Source organism: Aedes albopictus, chromosome 2 (assembly GCF_035046485.1).
Source record: "Aedes albopictus strain Foshan chromosome 2, AalbF5, whole genome shotgun sequence".
Lineage (NCBI taxonomy): Eukaryota > Metazoa > Arthropoda > Insecta > Diptera > Culicidae > Aedes > Aedes albopictus.
In genome coordinates this window covers 196,138,086-196,157,455 of record NC_085137.1, presented here as the reverse complement: position 1 = coordinate 196,157,455, position 19,370 = coordinate 196,138,086, and the positions used below count along the sequence as shown (strand labels likewise).

General features: G+C 37.8%; 1 protein-coding gene across 1 annotated transcript in view; it reads left to right on the top strand.

The window, feature by feature from the left end:
• Positions 1-9,605, top strand: part of LOC115266946 (uncharacterized) — a 91,909-nt gene extending 82,304 nt beyond the window's left edge. Inside the window, exon 4 of the mRNA XM_062848227.1 lies at positions 8,733-9,605. Within this exon, the coding sequence (XP_062704211.1) occupies positions 8,733-8,844 (112 nt within the window). The 3' untranslated portion in view covers positions 8,845-9,605. The remainder of the gene's footprint in view (positions 1-8,732) is intronic.
• Positions 9,606-19,370: the final 9,765 nt, after the last annotated feature.

Below are 19,370 nucleotides of genomic sequence, written 5' to 3'. Positions count from 1 at the left end.
TTTTGAGGTGGTTATTGGAGAAACTTTCGAGTTATAACGTTTTAAGTGAGCCACCATTTGACCAAAATCGAGGGGTCTGCAAAAATTGTTTTGGCACTAACTAACAGGGGGTCCATCATTTGAGTAACCAAATGCATTTTTCTTACTTTTTAGGCGAGGGTTTTCAGAAAATCGGCACCTTAAACATTTTTGAAGACAAGGTGTAAATAGTGGGCCGGTGTCAGCGAGAATTACCCAGTTATGATTTTTGGAAAAAATTTAAGTTTAGGAAGACCTTGATTTTTTGGATTACTATATCTGAACATTACCTAATGACGAAATAAAAAAAACGGGTCTAATTATTTTCGTTGAACTACAAATCCTCCAAGTTTCAAGACAATCTGTGTTGCAGAGTTTCTATTGAATGACTGCATATGACAGTCCATTTTGGAGGTATGTTCCTTAAAACCTAGCTCAAACAAAGCTTTTTCGCTTTTTCGGCTGCAGGAAAAAATTGTTATGACATTTATTTTTCGACAGTTTGAGTTTGGCTGGGCCTATGATGTTCGTGTGGGAAAATGTCAAATGTACAGCCGGTAACCGTTTTTTCCAGTACATTTCTCATCCCTGATCATTGCACAAACTCTCATTCCGTGGCCGCCATCTTGAATATGGCCCGCCATCTTGGATTTAAAATTATTTTAAATATCGATTTTTGACTTCTACTCATCAAGCCCGATCGATAGATACTCATATTGCATGGTATCATAGCTCAATCTACCATTCCGTGGCCGCCATCTTGGATATGGTCCGCCATCTTGGATTTGAAAATAGGGTTAAATATCGATTTTTGACTTCTACTCATCAAGCCCGATCGATAGATACTCATATTGCATGGTATCATAGCTCAATCTACCATTCCGTGGCCGCCATCTTGGATATGGTCCGCCATCTTGTATTTCAAAATGCCGTCGGATATTCATTTTTGAGTTCTACTAATGAAGCCCGATCGATAGATACCCATAGCTCAAACTCTCATTCCGTGGCCGCCATCTTGGATTATGGTCCGCCATCTTGGATTTAAAAATGGCGTTAAATATCGATTTTTGACTTCTACTCATCCAGCCCGATCGATAGATACCCATATTGCATAGTATCCGAAGCAGCATTGCCGTTAAAATGCATATATTCTGGAGTTTTGACCGCCATCTTGGAACCTCAGCCGCCATCTTGAATTCTAATAACCCTACTACCACATCCACATCCTAAGGAATGTGTATGCCAAATTTGATTGAAATTTCTTGACGCATTCCAGAGTTATGCCGGTACATTGATAGATATATACATACGTATATACATATCAACATACAAATAGACAAACATACAAACATATAAACATACAAGCATATAAACATTCAATTATACATACATTGACTTTTGTATGTATTGATAAATAACTCTGCTGAAGAAATGAACTATAAATCATTAATTATTGTCAAGATTCCAGGGAAATAAATTATTTTCGCATTGGAAATGTAGCTCATAGATCGTGACAATATGTAATCTTTGCAGCATCGTTTACGCCACCTAGTGAACCAGTCACAAACTATATTGTCCACTATGAGCAGGTGTGGGTGTGGAGAACATCTTCTCTGAAGAAAGTATTCTAAAATTTTGCATAATTCTGGAGATATTCACATTAAAAGAACTGTCCTATTTATAGGACGCTGGGCGTTCGGGGCATCTGACTTGTAAATAGGACGCTGGGCGGATATGGGTTAAGAGTAGGGATGCCATATATACAGATTTATCTGTATTATACAGATTTTTGAACATCTATGCAGATGGCGTTTATATGAAATACAGATTTTATATTTGTTTGGGATACAGATTTTCCACCCAAATTTTGTATGGGATACAGATTTTTGAGCGAGTGATACAGAAAATCATCTGGCATCGCTGGTTAAGAGTGAGTAGTTTAGTTAGGCTAAAATATAAACGACTCATAGAAAAGCGATCATTTTCCGTAACAAAATCAGAAATTGCCAATAAAGAAGTAGGGGTGGGAGCAATAATAAACTATAAAATTTCCATAAACAAATCAAAAAGTGCATAAATAAATCAAAATTTCCCATAAATAATTGATTTTCGAGCAATAAAAAACGTCGGAATTTCCACGAATAATTCAATAATTGCAATAAATAACTACATTTTTTCCACCAAAACAGTTAAAATTTTCCATAAATAAATCTGATTTTTCCATAAATAATTAAAAAATTCCCAATTGAAAAACATCAAAAAAGCAATTGAAAATTTAGCAATAAATAGGAACTGATGAGCAAGGTAAAAGCACCGGTTGAGCCATGCGGCGAAGCCGCATAGAGGATTGAGGAACTGAGGCGGCAGAAGGCCGCCGATGTTTCCGAAATCCGATGCGCCGTCACTGCGTCGATTCGGTTCTAGGCAATCCACAGATCCAAGAATTTGCCCGGTATAATGCGAACAGAGATGTTATTCCTTTTTTAAGTCCGACGAGCGTTAGCGAGTTCGGACAGCAAGCGATTGTCTGTTAAATTGCACAATAGTTTCAGTCTTTCTATCATAGTTCTATAATGTAGTATGTTCGAAAATTTTTGTTGGAAAAAATATAGTTTTTTATTGCAATTGTTGATTTATTTGTGGAAATTTTTACATTTTTTATTGCTAGAAAATCAATTATTTATGGGAAGTTTCGATTTATTTATGCGCTTTTTGAATTGTTTATGGAACTTTTCTAGTTTATTATTGCTTCCACCCCTAATTATTTATTGGTAATTTTCGAATTATTTATGGAAACTTTTTAATTTATTATGGGACGATTAATTGGCTGCCGTTTAGTTAGGAAGAGGAGCAATTGAAATATAGAGAATGGATATGAAGTACAAGAGGAGTTTTATGGGGGCTCTGAGAAGGATTTTAGCGAGAGAGACAGCAGAAAATTTGATGGGGATTTGAAAGTGTTTAGAGAGGGGAGAATTCCAGTGAGCTTTCAGGAAGGTGTCATATGGGGTGTCTAAAGATTTCAGGGAGGGTTTTACACTGTGACCACTTTCTATAGCCGCACCCTCAATTTCACATGTCTAGCAATATCAAAGATAGAATCGATATGGGAAACAATATGCATCTGATAGTTATTGCAAAATAAGATGTTTGCAAGCATAACTTTCTCATGTGTATATTTTCCTTATCAAAAATACAGTTTTTCGACAATTTGGGCAACCATTTTCTATAGCCGCATTTCGGGTTTTGCTTAGATCAGCTGCTTTATCATAAAGTATGCTCATTATTACTGCTTTAAACGACCAAATAAAGCTTATCAAGACCAAACCAAAGAAGTTTAACGAAATACTCAAGTAACAAGGTCTTTTAATACGAGAAATAGGGCACAGACTTGGTAAACTGGTGCTTTATGGATAAGTTATTAAAGATATCCCAAAAAACTAAAAAAAAATCGAATTAAATCTCAAGTATAAATGCTGCTGACTCAAAACAATCATTGCATTATACTTCCGGTTTCAATTTTTTGCATATAACCCTTATTATTCTAATTAAATTGTAAAAAAAAATCGATTTTTTAAGCTTTTAAATGGAAAATTCATAAGTTTTTGTGTATCAATCCTGATGAAACTTGGAAAAGACATCGTATACAACATCAATATACAATGAAGATACTTCGGGAATTCATCAAACTCAACTTGGAAGGTCAGCATTGTCTTCGCTACCATTTAAACATAAGATGAACATTTTAAATTATGAAGACGATTTGTAATAACAGCTTTTATCCAACTTTCCATCAATTTGACGATATCTGGTTAAGTAAAAATGATGTGTTTCTATCAAAAGATTTCAAATATAGATGTTCCTGTTCATTTTGGGGCAAAAGAAAAGAAAGGGGTTATGATTGTAGTCTTCCTGTAGTTCTGGTTGATTTTATATCATAAATTGTAAAATTGGGCTAAATTTAGTGAAGTGCTGGCGCAAAATTAAGCTGTTGCATCCATTAGGATTATTTAAATCTGTATTCATGAGGATCATTAGCAACTGTTTAGTTGAATTTTCAGTGATAGAATGTCATAAATCTTGCGTATTCATCCAAATAAAGCGAATATTAGGTTAAATTTAATTCTAAAGTTCCAGAAAAGTGATTGTTAAATTGGTATTACAGCCTTAAATCTTATAGAAATCATCCAAGAAATCATGTTTCAAATAAATATTGCCGATAGGAAGCAATACAATATATTTGTCAACTTAAAATATTGTTTTTGTGATTTAAAGAGAACTTTTAAGTAAAAATAGTGAAAGTTAACTAGTTTTTTTACTAAGAAAACTAATTGGTTGATTTTTTTCATTGCTTTTCGTTAGTTTTATTTCCAATTTGCTTAATTTTGTCATTTGAGACAGTTTGATCAAATGATTTCTTATAAAAATCAGATTACCGAAGCAGAACCCGTAGTGCGGCTATAGAAAATGGCCGCCCAAATTATGGAAAGAACGTGTTTTTCGCTTAACAAACAAATAGTTTACAATACTTATTCATGTAAATCATATATTTTACAAACACTAGTTGATACACATCATTCCACATATCGATTGAATCGTAAAAATTGCTAGAAGTGCGAAATCGTGGGTGCGGCTATAGAAAGTGGCCGCAGTGTAGTGGAGTTTCATCTTCATGGGCTAACATGGTTAGGGGAATCAGGGAGATTTCGGGGTTTCAAAAGTTGCTTTAAATCCAATGTTGCCGATTATTCCCATCAATATTTGTTCGTGGAGTACTCCGTTGGTGTTCCACGTCGCAGAAGATTTTGTTAGGAGACGGACTTCCATGGCTAAGTGTAGAATTAGCAAATTGTTAAAATACACAAAAATAAAAACAAAAAAAACTTCCATGGCTGACTTTAACGCCGTTTAGAAGGGCCGACGCTGGGTCCGCGTCAAGCCAATACAACTATATCCCTGCAATCTGTACCTTTCTACGCAACAGATAATCCCCTAGAAACACCCCTACAGCAGCGGTTCTGGGACTTCTCCATCGGTTCTACATGGTCGATAGAAGAGAACTGATGTGAAGAGCATTAAGTTGCAACTACCACTCAGAGTAAATCTGGAAGGTATATTGTCAGTCTTCCTCAAACTGGCTATCTAATAGTTGTCCTAAGAAGCAAATTATAGTCTACCGTCTTCTGAGTGCCAAGTGGCGTCTCGAATATGATCCTGTCATCATGGACGGATGCGTACCATCGGTTCGTGCACGAATATCTCCAGGTAAGACACAAGTCAATTAGTACATCCCATACCATGCATTCCTCAAGGAGTCCACTACAACAGTAAAGGTCAGATCCCTTTGGGATGCGTCATGCAGACGTCATCCGGATAGTTGCTGAATTACACCCTTTAAGTCGGCCACGTCGAACAGAAAAAAAACAGTGCATTCAATCGTTCGGCGATGTTCGCCGATTCGTTTGTCTTCTGAATGTCATCAAACTCCTGCTCTATTACTTCTCCGACACCTTCAAAGGAACATATGACTTCTGTTGCTACGAACGAGCTAGAACTGCGGATGATGTATCAATTCAGCTACTGACTACGAAGTTCAAAGTTGCTCCGTTATCTAGTCGCCTTTCAAACGTCCAGCCTCAGGATGCTCCAGACGACAACAATCTTACTGACAACCTCTCAAGAGGGCTAAATCAGGTCACCAGTGCTAGTGTTGGTGAAACAGCTTTGATTACCTTGTCACTTTCTCCGGAAAACTGGCCGAATCTCTTTTCGGTTGACGAAGAACAAAATTCAGAGAGTCCCGTAAAGCCTGCGCACTTTAGAATCGGTACACTTTCAACCAGCTGCAGATCAAAAACGGTTTCACTTGGAAAAAAGTGTTGTTAGAAGCAATTGAAGCGTATCTATTGTTGTTTGTAGGAAAAATATAAAATTTGCTGTTTTTATTTGTTTAGATGAACTATTGATCTGAATACATAGAAAGTGACAGTTTTTTCTGCACAAATTGAACAAAAACCAATTATCGTCAGATTCAAGATTTGTGTAGGAAGTTAAAATTGCCAAATCCACAAATTTCGCAGTATAGAATCGTTTAAGATCTTATGATTGTTAATTAAGGGAGGTAACATATTCCATGGGTGTTTGAAAATTATCAATATAGCTATGGTAAACCTTTGAAGGGTTTTATGGAAAATCAAAGCCTTTCACACATACTTAAGACCAAACAAAAAATGGTTTCGCATTAAATTTAGCTCAGCAAATACGCATACGGGAAGGATACTATACGAATAGTATTGATATACAAGAAACCAATGATTTGACGCAGAACAATATGAATAATCGTGGCTTGAAAGCTGTATGGACGTTTGCCGACGAAATTCGTTGGATGTGTTTTAATGATGTGAAATATTGTAAGAATTTTTTTAACTTAACTGAAGCTACACTGATTTTTTTATTTGTGATCATACAACTACATCTATGGTTACACAATACATATGGTTTTTAGTGTTTCTTTCATAAAAACTATCTAAGTTTAGGTTTATAAGGAGGAGTTCGCCTTATGACCGTTAATTTCCGAAACATGTGCGGGAAAACTGCCAATAATTCCAAAAATAATCCAGGTTTCGGTATGGATTATATTAGGCAACTTGAATTTCATAAAAAAATAGTTTGAATAAAATTATGCTTCAAATATAGCGTGAATGGACAAAAAAGCAATACGTAGATTATCGTCTTGTAAACCATATTTGTCAAGAGTTCAATGTCGTAGCTTGTTTTGAGCATATCTTTGATGAATAAAAGTTTGGTTTTTGTGGAAATACCAGCCCGTATGCTGTGAAATTTGCAAATAACGACGATAATTGATTTGTGCAGAAGAAAATGGCATGAAATACACAATCAGATCAAGCCGTTTAAATTTTAAAATTTTATCTTAAAGAAACAAAAACTGCTAATATTATATTTTTCCTACAAACTGCAATAGATAAGCTTCATTTGCTTCTTACAACATATTTTTCTAGGTCAAACCGTTTTTGATCTGCAGCCGGTTGTAAGTGTACCGATTCTAAAGTGCGCAGGCTTTAAGTCTTGATGGGCGTCGCAATTTCTCCAATGAGCTATTCACCCGCTTCTTAGGTTTCTCCAAGCTTCATCGTGTTCTCAGGTATCAGAAGGCCGGCTCCAGAGGCACGTAATCCTACTTTTGGGACATTTGTGCCATCTTTTATCGTGTTCTGCTTGCGGTATCTTCGAATTTTGAAAGACTGCACCACGTTACTCCACCATTTTCGTCAAGCTTGCTATTGTGCTTTCTCCCAAACATCTGCCGAACAACAGAGTACAACAGATCTATCGGCATCCCGAGTGTCACCAACTCTCCGTCTGCGGCTCGGCGTAGACTATTGTGGAACATTCCTTCTCAAGTCAACCGTCCGCAATCGTATACCATCGAAGCTTATGAGCGACATTACCGTAACTGCATATCTCGCAGCACTCCATCGTGTCATCGTTCAGAGAGGAAGAATAGCCGAATGCAGCTCTTCGGACAGTGCGACTACGTTAAGGGTGTGTATCACGCATTCAATCGCATCTACCAAATGCTGAAAGTGAATAATACCGATCGGAACTAGATCTTCAGTTGGTGCGCCGAGAACAAGATTCATTGGAAATTTATGCCACCGAGAACGATATATTGGGGGCCTGTGGGAGGCCGCTGCCATGCCAGCAAAGAAACACTTGCTGAATACAGTAGGCAACATTAGCACTGCTTGCGAATCGATGACAACCTAAAAACCTACGTTTTGAGGTTATGACTTTCAGTCTTAGAAGAAAAACTCAAAAACGGATTGTTAAGTCTTCATCCGACGTTTCTGTCACTATATTGTGCCTTTCTCAAGGAATTAACTATGCTCCGTTCTCTCGCATAGTTAATTCCTTGAGAAAGGCACAATATAGTGACCGAAACGTCGGATGAAGACTTAACAATCCGTTTTTGAGTTTTTCTTCCAAGACTGAAAGCCATAACCTCGAAACATAAGATCGACAGTCGATTCCTCAAGAAAACTAAAAACCTACTACATCATCGTCAACCAGGAGGACGACATCCCTCCTACCAGTTAGTTACTAGGAAAGATAGTCAAACTCCATCTGCGCAAGGATGATGTCATCCAAATAGTAATACTACGGACTGCACTGCGACATTATTGTTCGAGCGGTAGTGAAGATCGCCCTTATGCCGTCATCAGATCCAAACACCTGAAACATTCCAGATAAATGAACCGGCAAGGGAGAGCTTGCTTGACGCGCACCTGCAATTCGAGGTTACCTACCCCTGTTCTAATCAATATACTATACCCCATTTGTACCAGGTTTCTCGCGAAAGATTGTAAGAGTGAAGAAACAAGTAGACTTAGCTCACGAGAACAGGTACTACTTCTGGAGGTTTGAAAAGTGACCAAGGTTCTTCCCACGATGCATCAGGGAAGCCAGGAGGTTTCAGGTGCTTTCGGGTTTCAGAGGAATTGATTATAATTTTAAGGGAGTTGAAGCCTTTTCAGGGATATTGAGAAACATTTGGGGGATCCAGGGGACTCCCTGAAACCGACTCATGAAAATCGCTGGAAAACTCTCTAAAATGTCTCTTTAAGCCACATTCTCATATGGATTATCAACCTCATAACAATAATGCAAACTTCTTCTATTCTCTCTCCCTGCAGTGCCATCGGCGGAGCTGGCGGTTGGGACCAGCTGTACCGCGCCCCGGAGATGAAACGCCAGATCCGGTACCGTCAGTGTTACTTCAACCCCATTTCTTGCTTCAAGAAGTAAGAAACCTATCGTCCCAAAGCATCCATCCACGAAATCATCCACCCCCACCAAAAGCTTTCGTTTCGGGAATGCTCCTACGTTTTCTCATCATCCGTTTGTAAGAACTGTTCATGACACTCTACCTACCTAGATAAGCCCCCTGCAGGCACTTGCTGGGAAGGACGTGCGGAGAGCAGGCCCCCACATAGATAAGCACCAAGAGTAGCAAAAATAATAAAAAAGAGGAAGACCACCTTCAAACTACTACTGAGTCGACCTATAGGTACATAAGTTGATGATATGCGACCAACAACAACACCTTCAATATGATCTTCTCCAGCATGCCCGACGGATGAAGTAGAGCAATCCGAGGAGTGGAGCGTCATCGTTTTATTTTAGGTTCTGTATAAAACAAAGCATGAACAACATGACTAATCACTACTTAGCAAGGCAACACAATGCATCGTATAATCCAAAAAAAAAAATGCTAGAGACAGAGAGTGCTACCCGGAAACTGAATTGCCGTTTCTCTTTGACGAAGCCAAATCTCACACAAAATCAGAGTGGACTCCTTACGTCGTCGTTCGGGATTGTTTGTAAATTACTGGACATATTACTGTGCGATGATACAATTAAACGTAAAGCTGTCATATAAATTGGAAAACATTTTTCAATCGCTAACTGTCACTGTTAAGCTAGAATGTTGTAGAATTCTAAGCGAGAGGAAGTAAAATCAGATAAATAAACTATTTTTGTTAGCAATTAAAGTACTGAATCCGAAATGGCGAGCGTTTTATTCACTGCAGCTGTGCTACGAACGAGTCCCTTAGTACCTGTAACCGTTGAAAACTATGATTTCTGATCTACAAGCTCCCTTTCCATTAATCATTCCCTATTTTTGTGATTTAGCAGTGCGTTGACAACATTGTATCGAGTAAGGCTTGGTGTACTTTGAGTCTCCGGTGCTGGATGAAGGCAAGTAATTAATTAACTTGATGGGAAGATAATACGATAATATGCTGTTACAAACGCTGTCTCCTTCTGAATGATGGGTTGCAGTCTTGCTCGCCTAATTGCAAGTCATCGTAATTTGTTCAACAGGTTTTGGAAGTAAGAAAATTAAAGCTTTTGTTGGGCCTACTAATATGTTGAACCTAGAAAGGGCAGCCCATGTTCAATGAAAGAAATGTTAGCAATCACTTTTAAAGTTCTGTTGGTAATCGGGTGCTGCCCATGAACTAAGTACACTCATGTAGACTCATTTTTTTATATGGAAATTTAGTTTGTGTTGGAAATAGTAAACTTTACTACATGCTTTCTCACATACCTTCCAGAATACATTTTCAGTAGCATATTCATTCGATATTGCTCCCAAGAAAATTTAACACGAATCTTATAATATTTGATTGGACAGTATGTGAAGAGTCAACACATCATTCCACATACTTGAACGACAGCGATAGGTACCAGAACGATTACCTCTGTGTCAAGGACACGTTTCATCTCGTGCTGTGACGCCGCCGGTAGTCTTCAGGAGGTATTATCCTGCTTCCCATCTCACGTGGGTTCCACACATCGGCATGACATAAAACCCGCGTGAACATATTTGCACAAGATTGCTTTCCGGCTCGTTGCACGGAAGCCGGCCTGTGCAAAGACGGGTCAGGCAGGTTCTTTACTCTGATATGAATAAGTGTAAATCAAATGTATCAGCAGTTCGTGTCAATCCGTGCAAACATGTGACGTGCGACATGCGAACGTAACAATGGTCCGCTATGATGTGAGGTAGAGGTCCTGCGGCGGCTGTAAGATGAAGGGACCAAGTGTTGATATTTGTCACTTTGAAGAGCTAGTTCTTGGATGTTTGAGAGGACGAGACACGTACTGGTGGGGTGCGTACTGCGTAGACACCGGTATGGACAAGTGAACTTGAAGTAGCAACAGATCAGAAAAGTTTGAATCAACGCTGAGAACTTTCGCATAAATGTTTTCTTTTGTGTCATGTTTTAAACTTTTGTCGGTTTCAATAATAAATGGCTCATATGATAGGAACTCTTAGTATTAATGGCAACTAAATGCATTTTCATTGATTGTATTCGTTTTTAAAAGTTGGTACGCAAAACGCAAGGTTCGTAAATGAAAGTTGGTAAAAAGGCCATAACAACCATGCGCCTCCATGTGTTTTTCAATATAAGAGTAAGTAAGGGTAAGAAATCAAAATTTGAGCTAGTCAAAATGTAATCTTAATTTGAACTATTTTGAAATTCATTGAAATGACGTACTTTTTGGGCAAATATTGTCCTGCAAAAGATGTTAAACAGCTTTCCGTAAAATAATCTGATGACATAAAACTTTAAAAGCATTGAAAAAAGCGTTTTTGCCATCGAAAATAAGCAATTGAAAAATCACTGTGATTTCACCTATTACCCCGATGAAAAATCGAATATTTCAATGAAATTCAATGCAAATACAAACTTTTTACCATTTAACAGAAAGTTTATACCCATGTACATATGATTTTGCCGTAGTAAATTATTTCCATGTGGGAGAAAAAATCACTTAAAATTTGCACTGCTTCAGAAAGCCGCAATTTGGTTCAAATTTTGATTACCTACCCTATTTGAAAACACATGGGGTAGCGAACCACTTGGACAGCGGCCGCTATTTTGGGCACTCTTTGCTACAGTGTATCAAACAATTATCCATACAGGAATTTTTTGGTCAAAATAATTTTGCATTTAAATGATTATAACTTTTTTATACGTCAATCAAAAACGCTGAAATTTTGACCAATTATAACCCATCTATTAAAGCTCCATTGATAAAATTTTGAGCGAGATCGAATAAGTTTTCTGATGATTATAGAACTTTTAGTAAAACTTATAAAATTTTTGAATACATTTTTAAAACATTGTATCTCAATATGTACTTGATGAAACTTTTTCAATATTTTTCGTGTTACAGCTTATACCTAAGGCTTTCATATGCAGCTTTGTTTAAGGTGAATATAGAACGAAGCCACACCATGACTTTTCGAAAGCACAAATCTGAGGAACCAATCATCGCACCGAGCTGAAAAGTTGATTGATTGGTCACCCGCTGGTGGTGACCAATTGATCAACTTTTCAGCTTAGTGCGATACTTGGTTCTTCAGATTTGTGCTTTTGAAAATTCAAGGTGTGGCTTCGTTCTATATTCACCTTAAGGTTTTATATTCACTACAAAAAATATGAAAAATCTGTATATGTTCAGAGTGTCATTTGGAAATTTATCATATTTTGATCAATAAAAGTGCCAAGTGTTTTAAACATTTTTAAACTCTCTTAATGATATATTTTTATACAGGACCTACTAAACAACATATGAAGAGTAGGTCCTATGGATTTTTCGTTCAGTTAATGCACTTTTATTGGTGGAAATCGTTTGGCAGATTACATGTGCAAAATATGGTAAATTTTAAAACATCGTCAACTACATACGCACATTTTTCATATTTTTTGTAGTGAATATAAAACCCCAAACATAGCTGCATATGAAAGCCTTAGGTATAAGATGTAACACAAAAAAAAAATTGAAAAAATTTCATCGAGTACATATTGAGATATAATGTTTTAAAAATGTGTTCAAAAATCTTATAAGTTTTACTAAAAGCTCTATAACTTTCCGAAAACTTATTCGATCTCGCTCAAAATTTTACTAATAGAGCTTTAATATATGATTCATGCTTGGTCAAAATTTTAGCGTTTTTGATAGACACATAAAAAAGTTATTAACATTTGAATGAAAAATTATTTTGACAAAAAAATTGCTGTACGGACAATTGTTTGATACACTGTATAACTCAATCTGTATAAACCAATCGATTTGAGATTTTGTACACGGCTAGATACTATACGTATCTCATCGCGTTCTAAACATTGTTTCAATTGGTTTGGAATCGGCTGAGTTATAGCAGAAAAGTGCTCAAAATAGGACCCCTGCCGAGATGGTTCCACTTCCCTGGCTGATAACGAAATCACCAGAAGATCTTAATTGCAAGCACGAAAAACCGGAAGTTGCCAATTTTCATTGGGAAGTCAAAGGAATTTCCGTGGGTTTGCAATGCAAACATATCTTTTCAGCGTTCACTTATAGACATGTTCAAATCACATTCAGATCCAGGAATGATTCTGAAACCCAAGAATGGTCGAAAAAAATCATGGAAATTGAGTATTGTCCTCATTAGGAAAGATATAGCTCATTTTCAGCAATTTGCAAGCAATTGAGCGCCAATTATATGACATCAACCCATGATTTAATTATCACGGGCCTCCTTCACCTTTCATTGCTACTGTAAATATGTAGTTTTGCACATGGTCAAAAAGCTTGGGGGCTTAGCCTGCAAATGATAGCTAGGGGTGTTAGAAACAAACTTTTGTATGGCGGCAACTTTCAGAGATGACATTTAACAGGTCGTCCTGGCGAGATTTTTGAAAAATGGCCATTTTTTTATTCTTCAATCACTTAACCTAATTTACAGCTGTGGAGTGGACCTGGTGTGATGGTTAGAACACTTGACTATAAGGTACACCGGGGCAAGTTGAAACACGAAGTTTTGAAATATATTTCAATTCAATTTGGAAATTTATCCTTCGCTAAAAGATGGTTTGAATCAAAAACTATGTGTTATGGCGAGTAAACTGTTTATCATCATTAGAAAACATCATGTTAACCCGCTGTTTCATCTTGCCCCACCCGTTTCAACTTGCCCCGGTGTACCTTAACGCCGAGGACCTGGGATGGAATTCCACTCCTGACAAACTCGCAAAATGTGAGTTCTTCCTTCGGAAGGGAAATAAACCGTGGGTCCCGAGATGAACTAGCCTAGGGCTAAAAATCTCGTTAATACAAATTATAAAAAAAATATTTACAGCTCTATTGTCCACTAGGGTACTACGTGAGCGATTCCAATTGGAAACTGTACAATGTACATACACTTTGTACAGCGCCTAAATGTATTCTATTCTAATTGTACTACATCGAACTGGTTGCCGTTGCGCTGCTTTCACTTTCTACCCTATCATGGTAGAATGATGAGCACGAGGATGTTGATTTGCAGCTGTTGGTTGTTCCTGTTTCCAGTCCGATTGGGGGTCCATTATGGATTGCCGTTCGCCGATGTCCAAGTATCCGGGTTCATTTGAGCCATGGTCTCAGAAGAGGGTCAGTGTCAGCTGCTCTCAGGGGGAGCAACTGATGAAAGTGCCGAGGCTGGGAGCGAACCCATGACCATCTGCTTATGAAGCAAACGTTTAGCCACTACGCCACGGGCCTCAGTTAAATGGCCACTTTTCGCAAACAAATAATAGTTTATACCGTATAATTGGCAAAATTGAGTATTTTTATGTTTTTTACAGCTTGATATAAATCCAAACTACTCGGGATAAACTAGTAACGACTTGTTTTGCAGGAAACTTTTTGAAACTGATTTTTTGAATTTACTATCATTTATCAGTTTTTGGTATGACACGGCTTTTACCCATCATAAAAAGTATCTCAACCTAATGCTTATGTAAAATATTTTCCATGAAAAGATAGGAAATTTCATGAGGAAAAACTGCTGAAGACAGTATGGTGTCTTTTCCATCCGTTTCAGAGTTATTCACCCAGTTAGATGGAATCCGCTGGCATTACCACAAACCAAATCGGGAAATGGCACTTAAAAAGTAGCCCAGTTTTGATGTAGCCAATTCATTGCACCCATAGATAAATGAAAATGTTCAGCTTTCGCAATAAATAAGTTGAAATGTTCTATAATAAATTAGAAACGTAGCGGCAAACCAAAAAAAAAATCTAGTTAAAAGTGAAACATTATATCAATAAGAAAGTGAATCAAACACCATAAACAAACAAGTTTGATCCATAGAAAAAATCCATAAATAATAAACATTTGCTCCATAATTATACCACATTTGCTTAATACTGGACGACGGGTGGCTTTCCTGGAGAATTCATAACATCATCGAATGATTTGGAAGTCACCACGTTGACGCATTTCTTCCCCTTTCTTTCGAAGAACGAAGTGAGCATCATGTATTCGCTGTACCCAACCAAAGCAGTCATGGGATCCCGGCCTTTTGCCTGCAGAAACTCTAGTGGTATTGAGGGTTTGTTTGCCCTCATCGTTCCGGTGTAGATAGTCTGCTCTTCCTAGAGGTCTACAACCAGCGGTATCGAAGAAAACAGATTATCCGTTGTAATCTCTCTCCAAACTTTCTGAAATAGAGCCACCTAGTCGCGCTGCTTTGCCTTTTTCCGCAAAGTTTTTCTTTTTGCGGAGTGAATTTGCAGATTACACATATATCCGTCAACCGCAGCACAAACCCAAATTTTATTCCCATATTTTCCAGGTTTGCTAGGGATGTACACCTTGAACGAACATCTTCCTATATAACTTGAAAGAGCATTTATACAGATACCACTGAATAAACACAGCCTTAACAGTTAGAACCTTTCCAAGTAACATTTTGATGACAAATTATTCTTGTAGAGATTTTAAGAACCGTCATGAAACCTTATATCTTTTATTTTGGTTTTATGCTGGTTTAAAGAACCTCTTCTAGTCGATTTGCCTAAAAAAAAATGTTACTTGGGTTAGGTGGGATGTAATTTCGTTGACAATTTGAAACAAACAGATCAGTAACTATTTTGTTTGGTACAAGTTTGCCTCCAAAAGCCTGGATTCTTTCAGCGCGAGTTATTTTGTCATCAAACAGAAGACAAACATAAATTAATTTGAAGCGCCGTTGTCCCATGCAGTTCGAATAAAAATCTATTTTCCACGGTTTGTGGCTACTCCATAAATGTTCGATGCTCATATGGTTCTACTTGTTACGACCGGTGGAAATGAGTATTGCAATGAAGCTCCACATCTCGTTAACTGTAATTGGCCTCCACACTTCTTTCCTGTTTTTCTTTTCAAAATAGTTTTTGCCATAAATATTGGTGCACCGAACGATTTCTTTGACCATATCTACTGTGATGAACTGCTCAAACATTTCTCTTGGTGTTTTCAAATTCACTATATGAGAAGCAGGTCCAACTCTTGTTTTGTCGAATTTTCCGCTAGTTGTACGATTCGGTTTGGGTTCACAGATCCACTTCATGCCGTATTTCCCGCAATGCACATGTGAGGCAGTTTCAGTACTTCAGAAGATTAAAATGTAATATCTGTTCCATAATATTGACATAATCTTACCTTTCATAGCCGTCATCTGTTTCCCCTGAGCTGCTGTCGAGATCGGATATCGTACAATCTGATGCATCACCGTCATCTTCATCACTAAGTTCGAATTCGTCTTCAGTAGGCAGACAATTAAACGTTCCATAATAAATACAAAATTTCCCATAAATAATTCGAAAAATCCCAGTGAAGAAACAGGGGTGTGAGCAGTAATAAATTACAAAAGTTCCATAAACAATTAAAAAAATGCATAAATAAATCAAATGTTTCCATAAATAATTGATTTTTGAGCAATTAAAAAAGTCAAAAATGCAATGAATAAATCAACTGTTGCAATAACAAAAGCCATTTTTACCGCCAAATAACTTCGAATTTTCCATAAATAAATCCGAATTTTCCATAAAAAAATAGAAAATTCACAATAAAAAAATATCGAAAAAGCAATTAAAAAAATCAAAAAATGCAATAAAAAATGACTAAATTACCCATGAAAAACAAATGCAAGAAAATTTTAATGCATTTCAGCATTTCACTGAATCGCACTTATATGACTGTTACGACTGAAAAGCCTGCCTTACTATGATTGGCTAAAATATAAACGACTCATAAGAAAGTGATCATTCTTCATAAATAATTCCAAAAGTCCCAGTGAAGAAACAGGGGTGTAAGCAGTCATAAATTACAAAAGTTCCATAAACAAATAAAAAAATGCATAAATAAATCAAAAGTTTCCATAAATAATTGATTTTTGAGCAATTAAAAAAGTCAAAAATGCAATGAATAAATCAACTGTTGCAATAAAAAAAGCCATTTTTCCCACCAAATAACTTCGAATTTTCCATAAATAAATCCGATTTTTCCATAATAAATTAGAAAATTCACAATAAAAAAATATCGAAAAAGCAATAAATAATTTAAAAAGTGCAATAAAAAATGACTAAATTACCCATGAAAAACAAATGCAGGAAAGTATGAGGCAGTGAAATGCTGAATCGCACTTATATGACTGTAACGACTGAAAAGCCTGCCTAACTATGAAACTTTTGTAATTTATTACTGCTTACACCCCTGTTTCTTCACTGGGACTTTTCGAATTATTTATGGGAAATTTTGTATTTATTAAGGAACGTTTAATTGTCTGCCACTATGATTGCAATTTGCCGAGCAACCGCTTGCTGTCCGAACTCGCTATCGCTCGTCAGACCTAAAAAAGGGATAACATCTATGTTTGCATTATACCGGGCAAATTCTTGGATCTGTGGTTTGCCTAGAACCGAAACGATGCAGTTGCGGTGCATCGGATATAGGAAACTTCGGCGGCCTTCTGCCGCCTCAGTTCCTCAATCCTCTATGCGGCTTCGCCGCATGGTCTGTGTATTTTTTTTGGCTCAAAATGCATTAAGGTTTGTTGCTCGTTTTTTGACATTTATTGATAATTTATTTTTTCGTTTATTGCACTTTTTGAATTATTTATTGCTTTTTCGATATTTTTTTATTGTGAATTTTCATATTTATTATGGAAATATCGGATTTATTTATGGAAAATTCGAAGTTATTTGGTGGGAAAAATGGCTTTTTTTATTGCAACAATGGATTTATTCATTGCATTTTTGACTTTTTTAATTGCTCAAAAATCAATTATTTATGGAAACTTTTGATTTATTTATGCATTTTTTTATTTGTTTATGGAACTTTTGTAATTTATTACTGCTTACACCCCTGTTTCTTTACCGAGACTTTTGGAATTATTTATGAAGAATGACCATTTTCTTATGAGTCGTTTATATTTTAGCCACCACTCATTGTGTATGATTTGCAAGAAATATGAACGAGATTTACGCGACATGGCTGTCAATTTCAATTCAATCTTATGACTAATATCTTGCACAATAGCATCCACAATGCCAAGTCTAAGAGATGTCAATTCAACATTTTGTTGTAAGTATCGATATCTTATCGAGTATTTGTGAGGAACGCTATGTTTACATCTGATCGTATTTATATGACTAGTACCATGTTTGCCAATGCTAATCAAACACATGTTGCAGATTATATTATGCAAGACCGCATATCATTCCGGAAGAGGAGGTCCACCGTAGACGCTATCTTGTCGGTTACAAAAACCGCCGAGAAAGCACTCGAGCCTAAGAGGAGGGGAATTCGCTTTTGCGCGGTAGTGACTCTGGATGTAAGGAATGCGTTTAATAGCGCCAGCTGGTCTGCTATTGCCGATGCGCTTTTGCGTCTGGGGATACCGGAGTACCTGTACAAGATTCTCGGAAGTTACTTTCAGAATCGTGTACTAGTCTACGACACGGAGGTGGGTCGGAAGTGCTTTCACATAACCTCAGGAGTCCCGCAAGGTTCCATCCTGGGTCCGGTGTTATGGAATGTCATGTACGACGAGGTGTTGAGGTTAGAGTACCCAGTGGGAGTGGTGATTGTCGGATTTGCCGACGACATTACGCTCGAAGTCTACGGTGAAACGATCGAGGAGGTAAAGTTGACTACCAACCACTCGATCAAGGTTGTGGAGGCGTGGATGCGGTCCAGGAAACTGGAGATGGCTCACCACAAGACAGAGGTGACGGTTGTTAACAACCTGAAGTCGGAGCAGCAGACGGAGATCAGTGTAGGAGAGTGTACTATCCTGTCAAAGCGCTCCGTCAAACACTTGGGCGTGATGATCGACGATAAGCTTACCTTCGGTAGCCACGTCGATTATGCCTGTAAAAGAGCCTCCACAGCTATTGCGGCACTGTCCCGGATGATGTCCAATAGCTCAGCGGTGTACGCCAGTAAGCGCAAGCTTCTGGCTAGTGTTGCTACGTCCATACTTAGGTATGGTGGCCCGGCGTGGGGCACCGCGCTAAGTACTAAATGCTACCGACGGAAGCTGGAAAGTACTTACAGGCTTATGTGCCTGAAGGTTGCGAGCGCATACCGTACCGTGTCACACGACGCTCTCTGCGTCATTACTGGTATGGTGCCTATCAGCATTCTTATCAGTGAGGACATGGAGTGCTTCGAAATGCGCGGCACAAGAGGCATACGCAGGACTGCCAGGATGGCCTCTATGGTTAAATGGCAGCGCGCGTGGGACAGTTCCACCAAAGGAAGGTGGACCCATAGGTTGATACCGAGGGTAGATAGTTGGATTAATAGGCGCCATGGGGAAGTTACATTCCACCTGACACAGGTCCTTACAGGTCATGGTTGCTTCCGACAGTATCTACACCGTTTCGGGCATGCGGATTCTCCCGAATGCCCAGCGTGCAATGGTTTAGAGGAAACGGCGGAACACGTTTTGTTCGTGTGCCCGCGT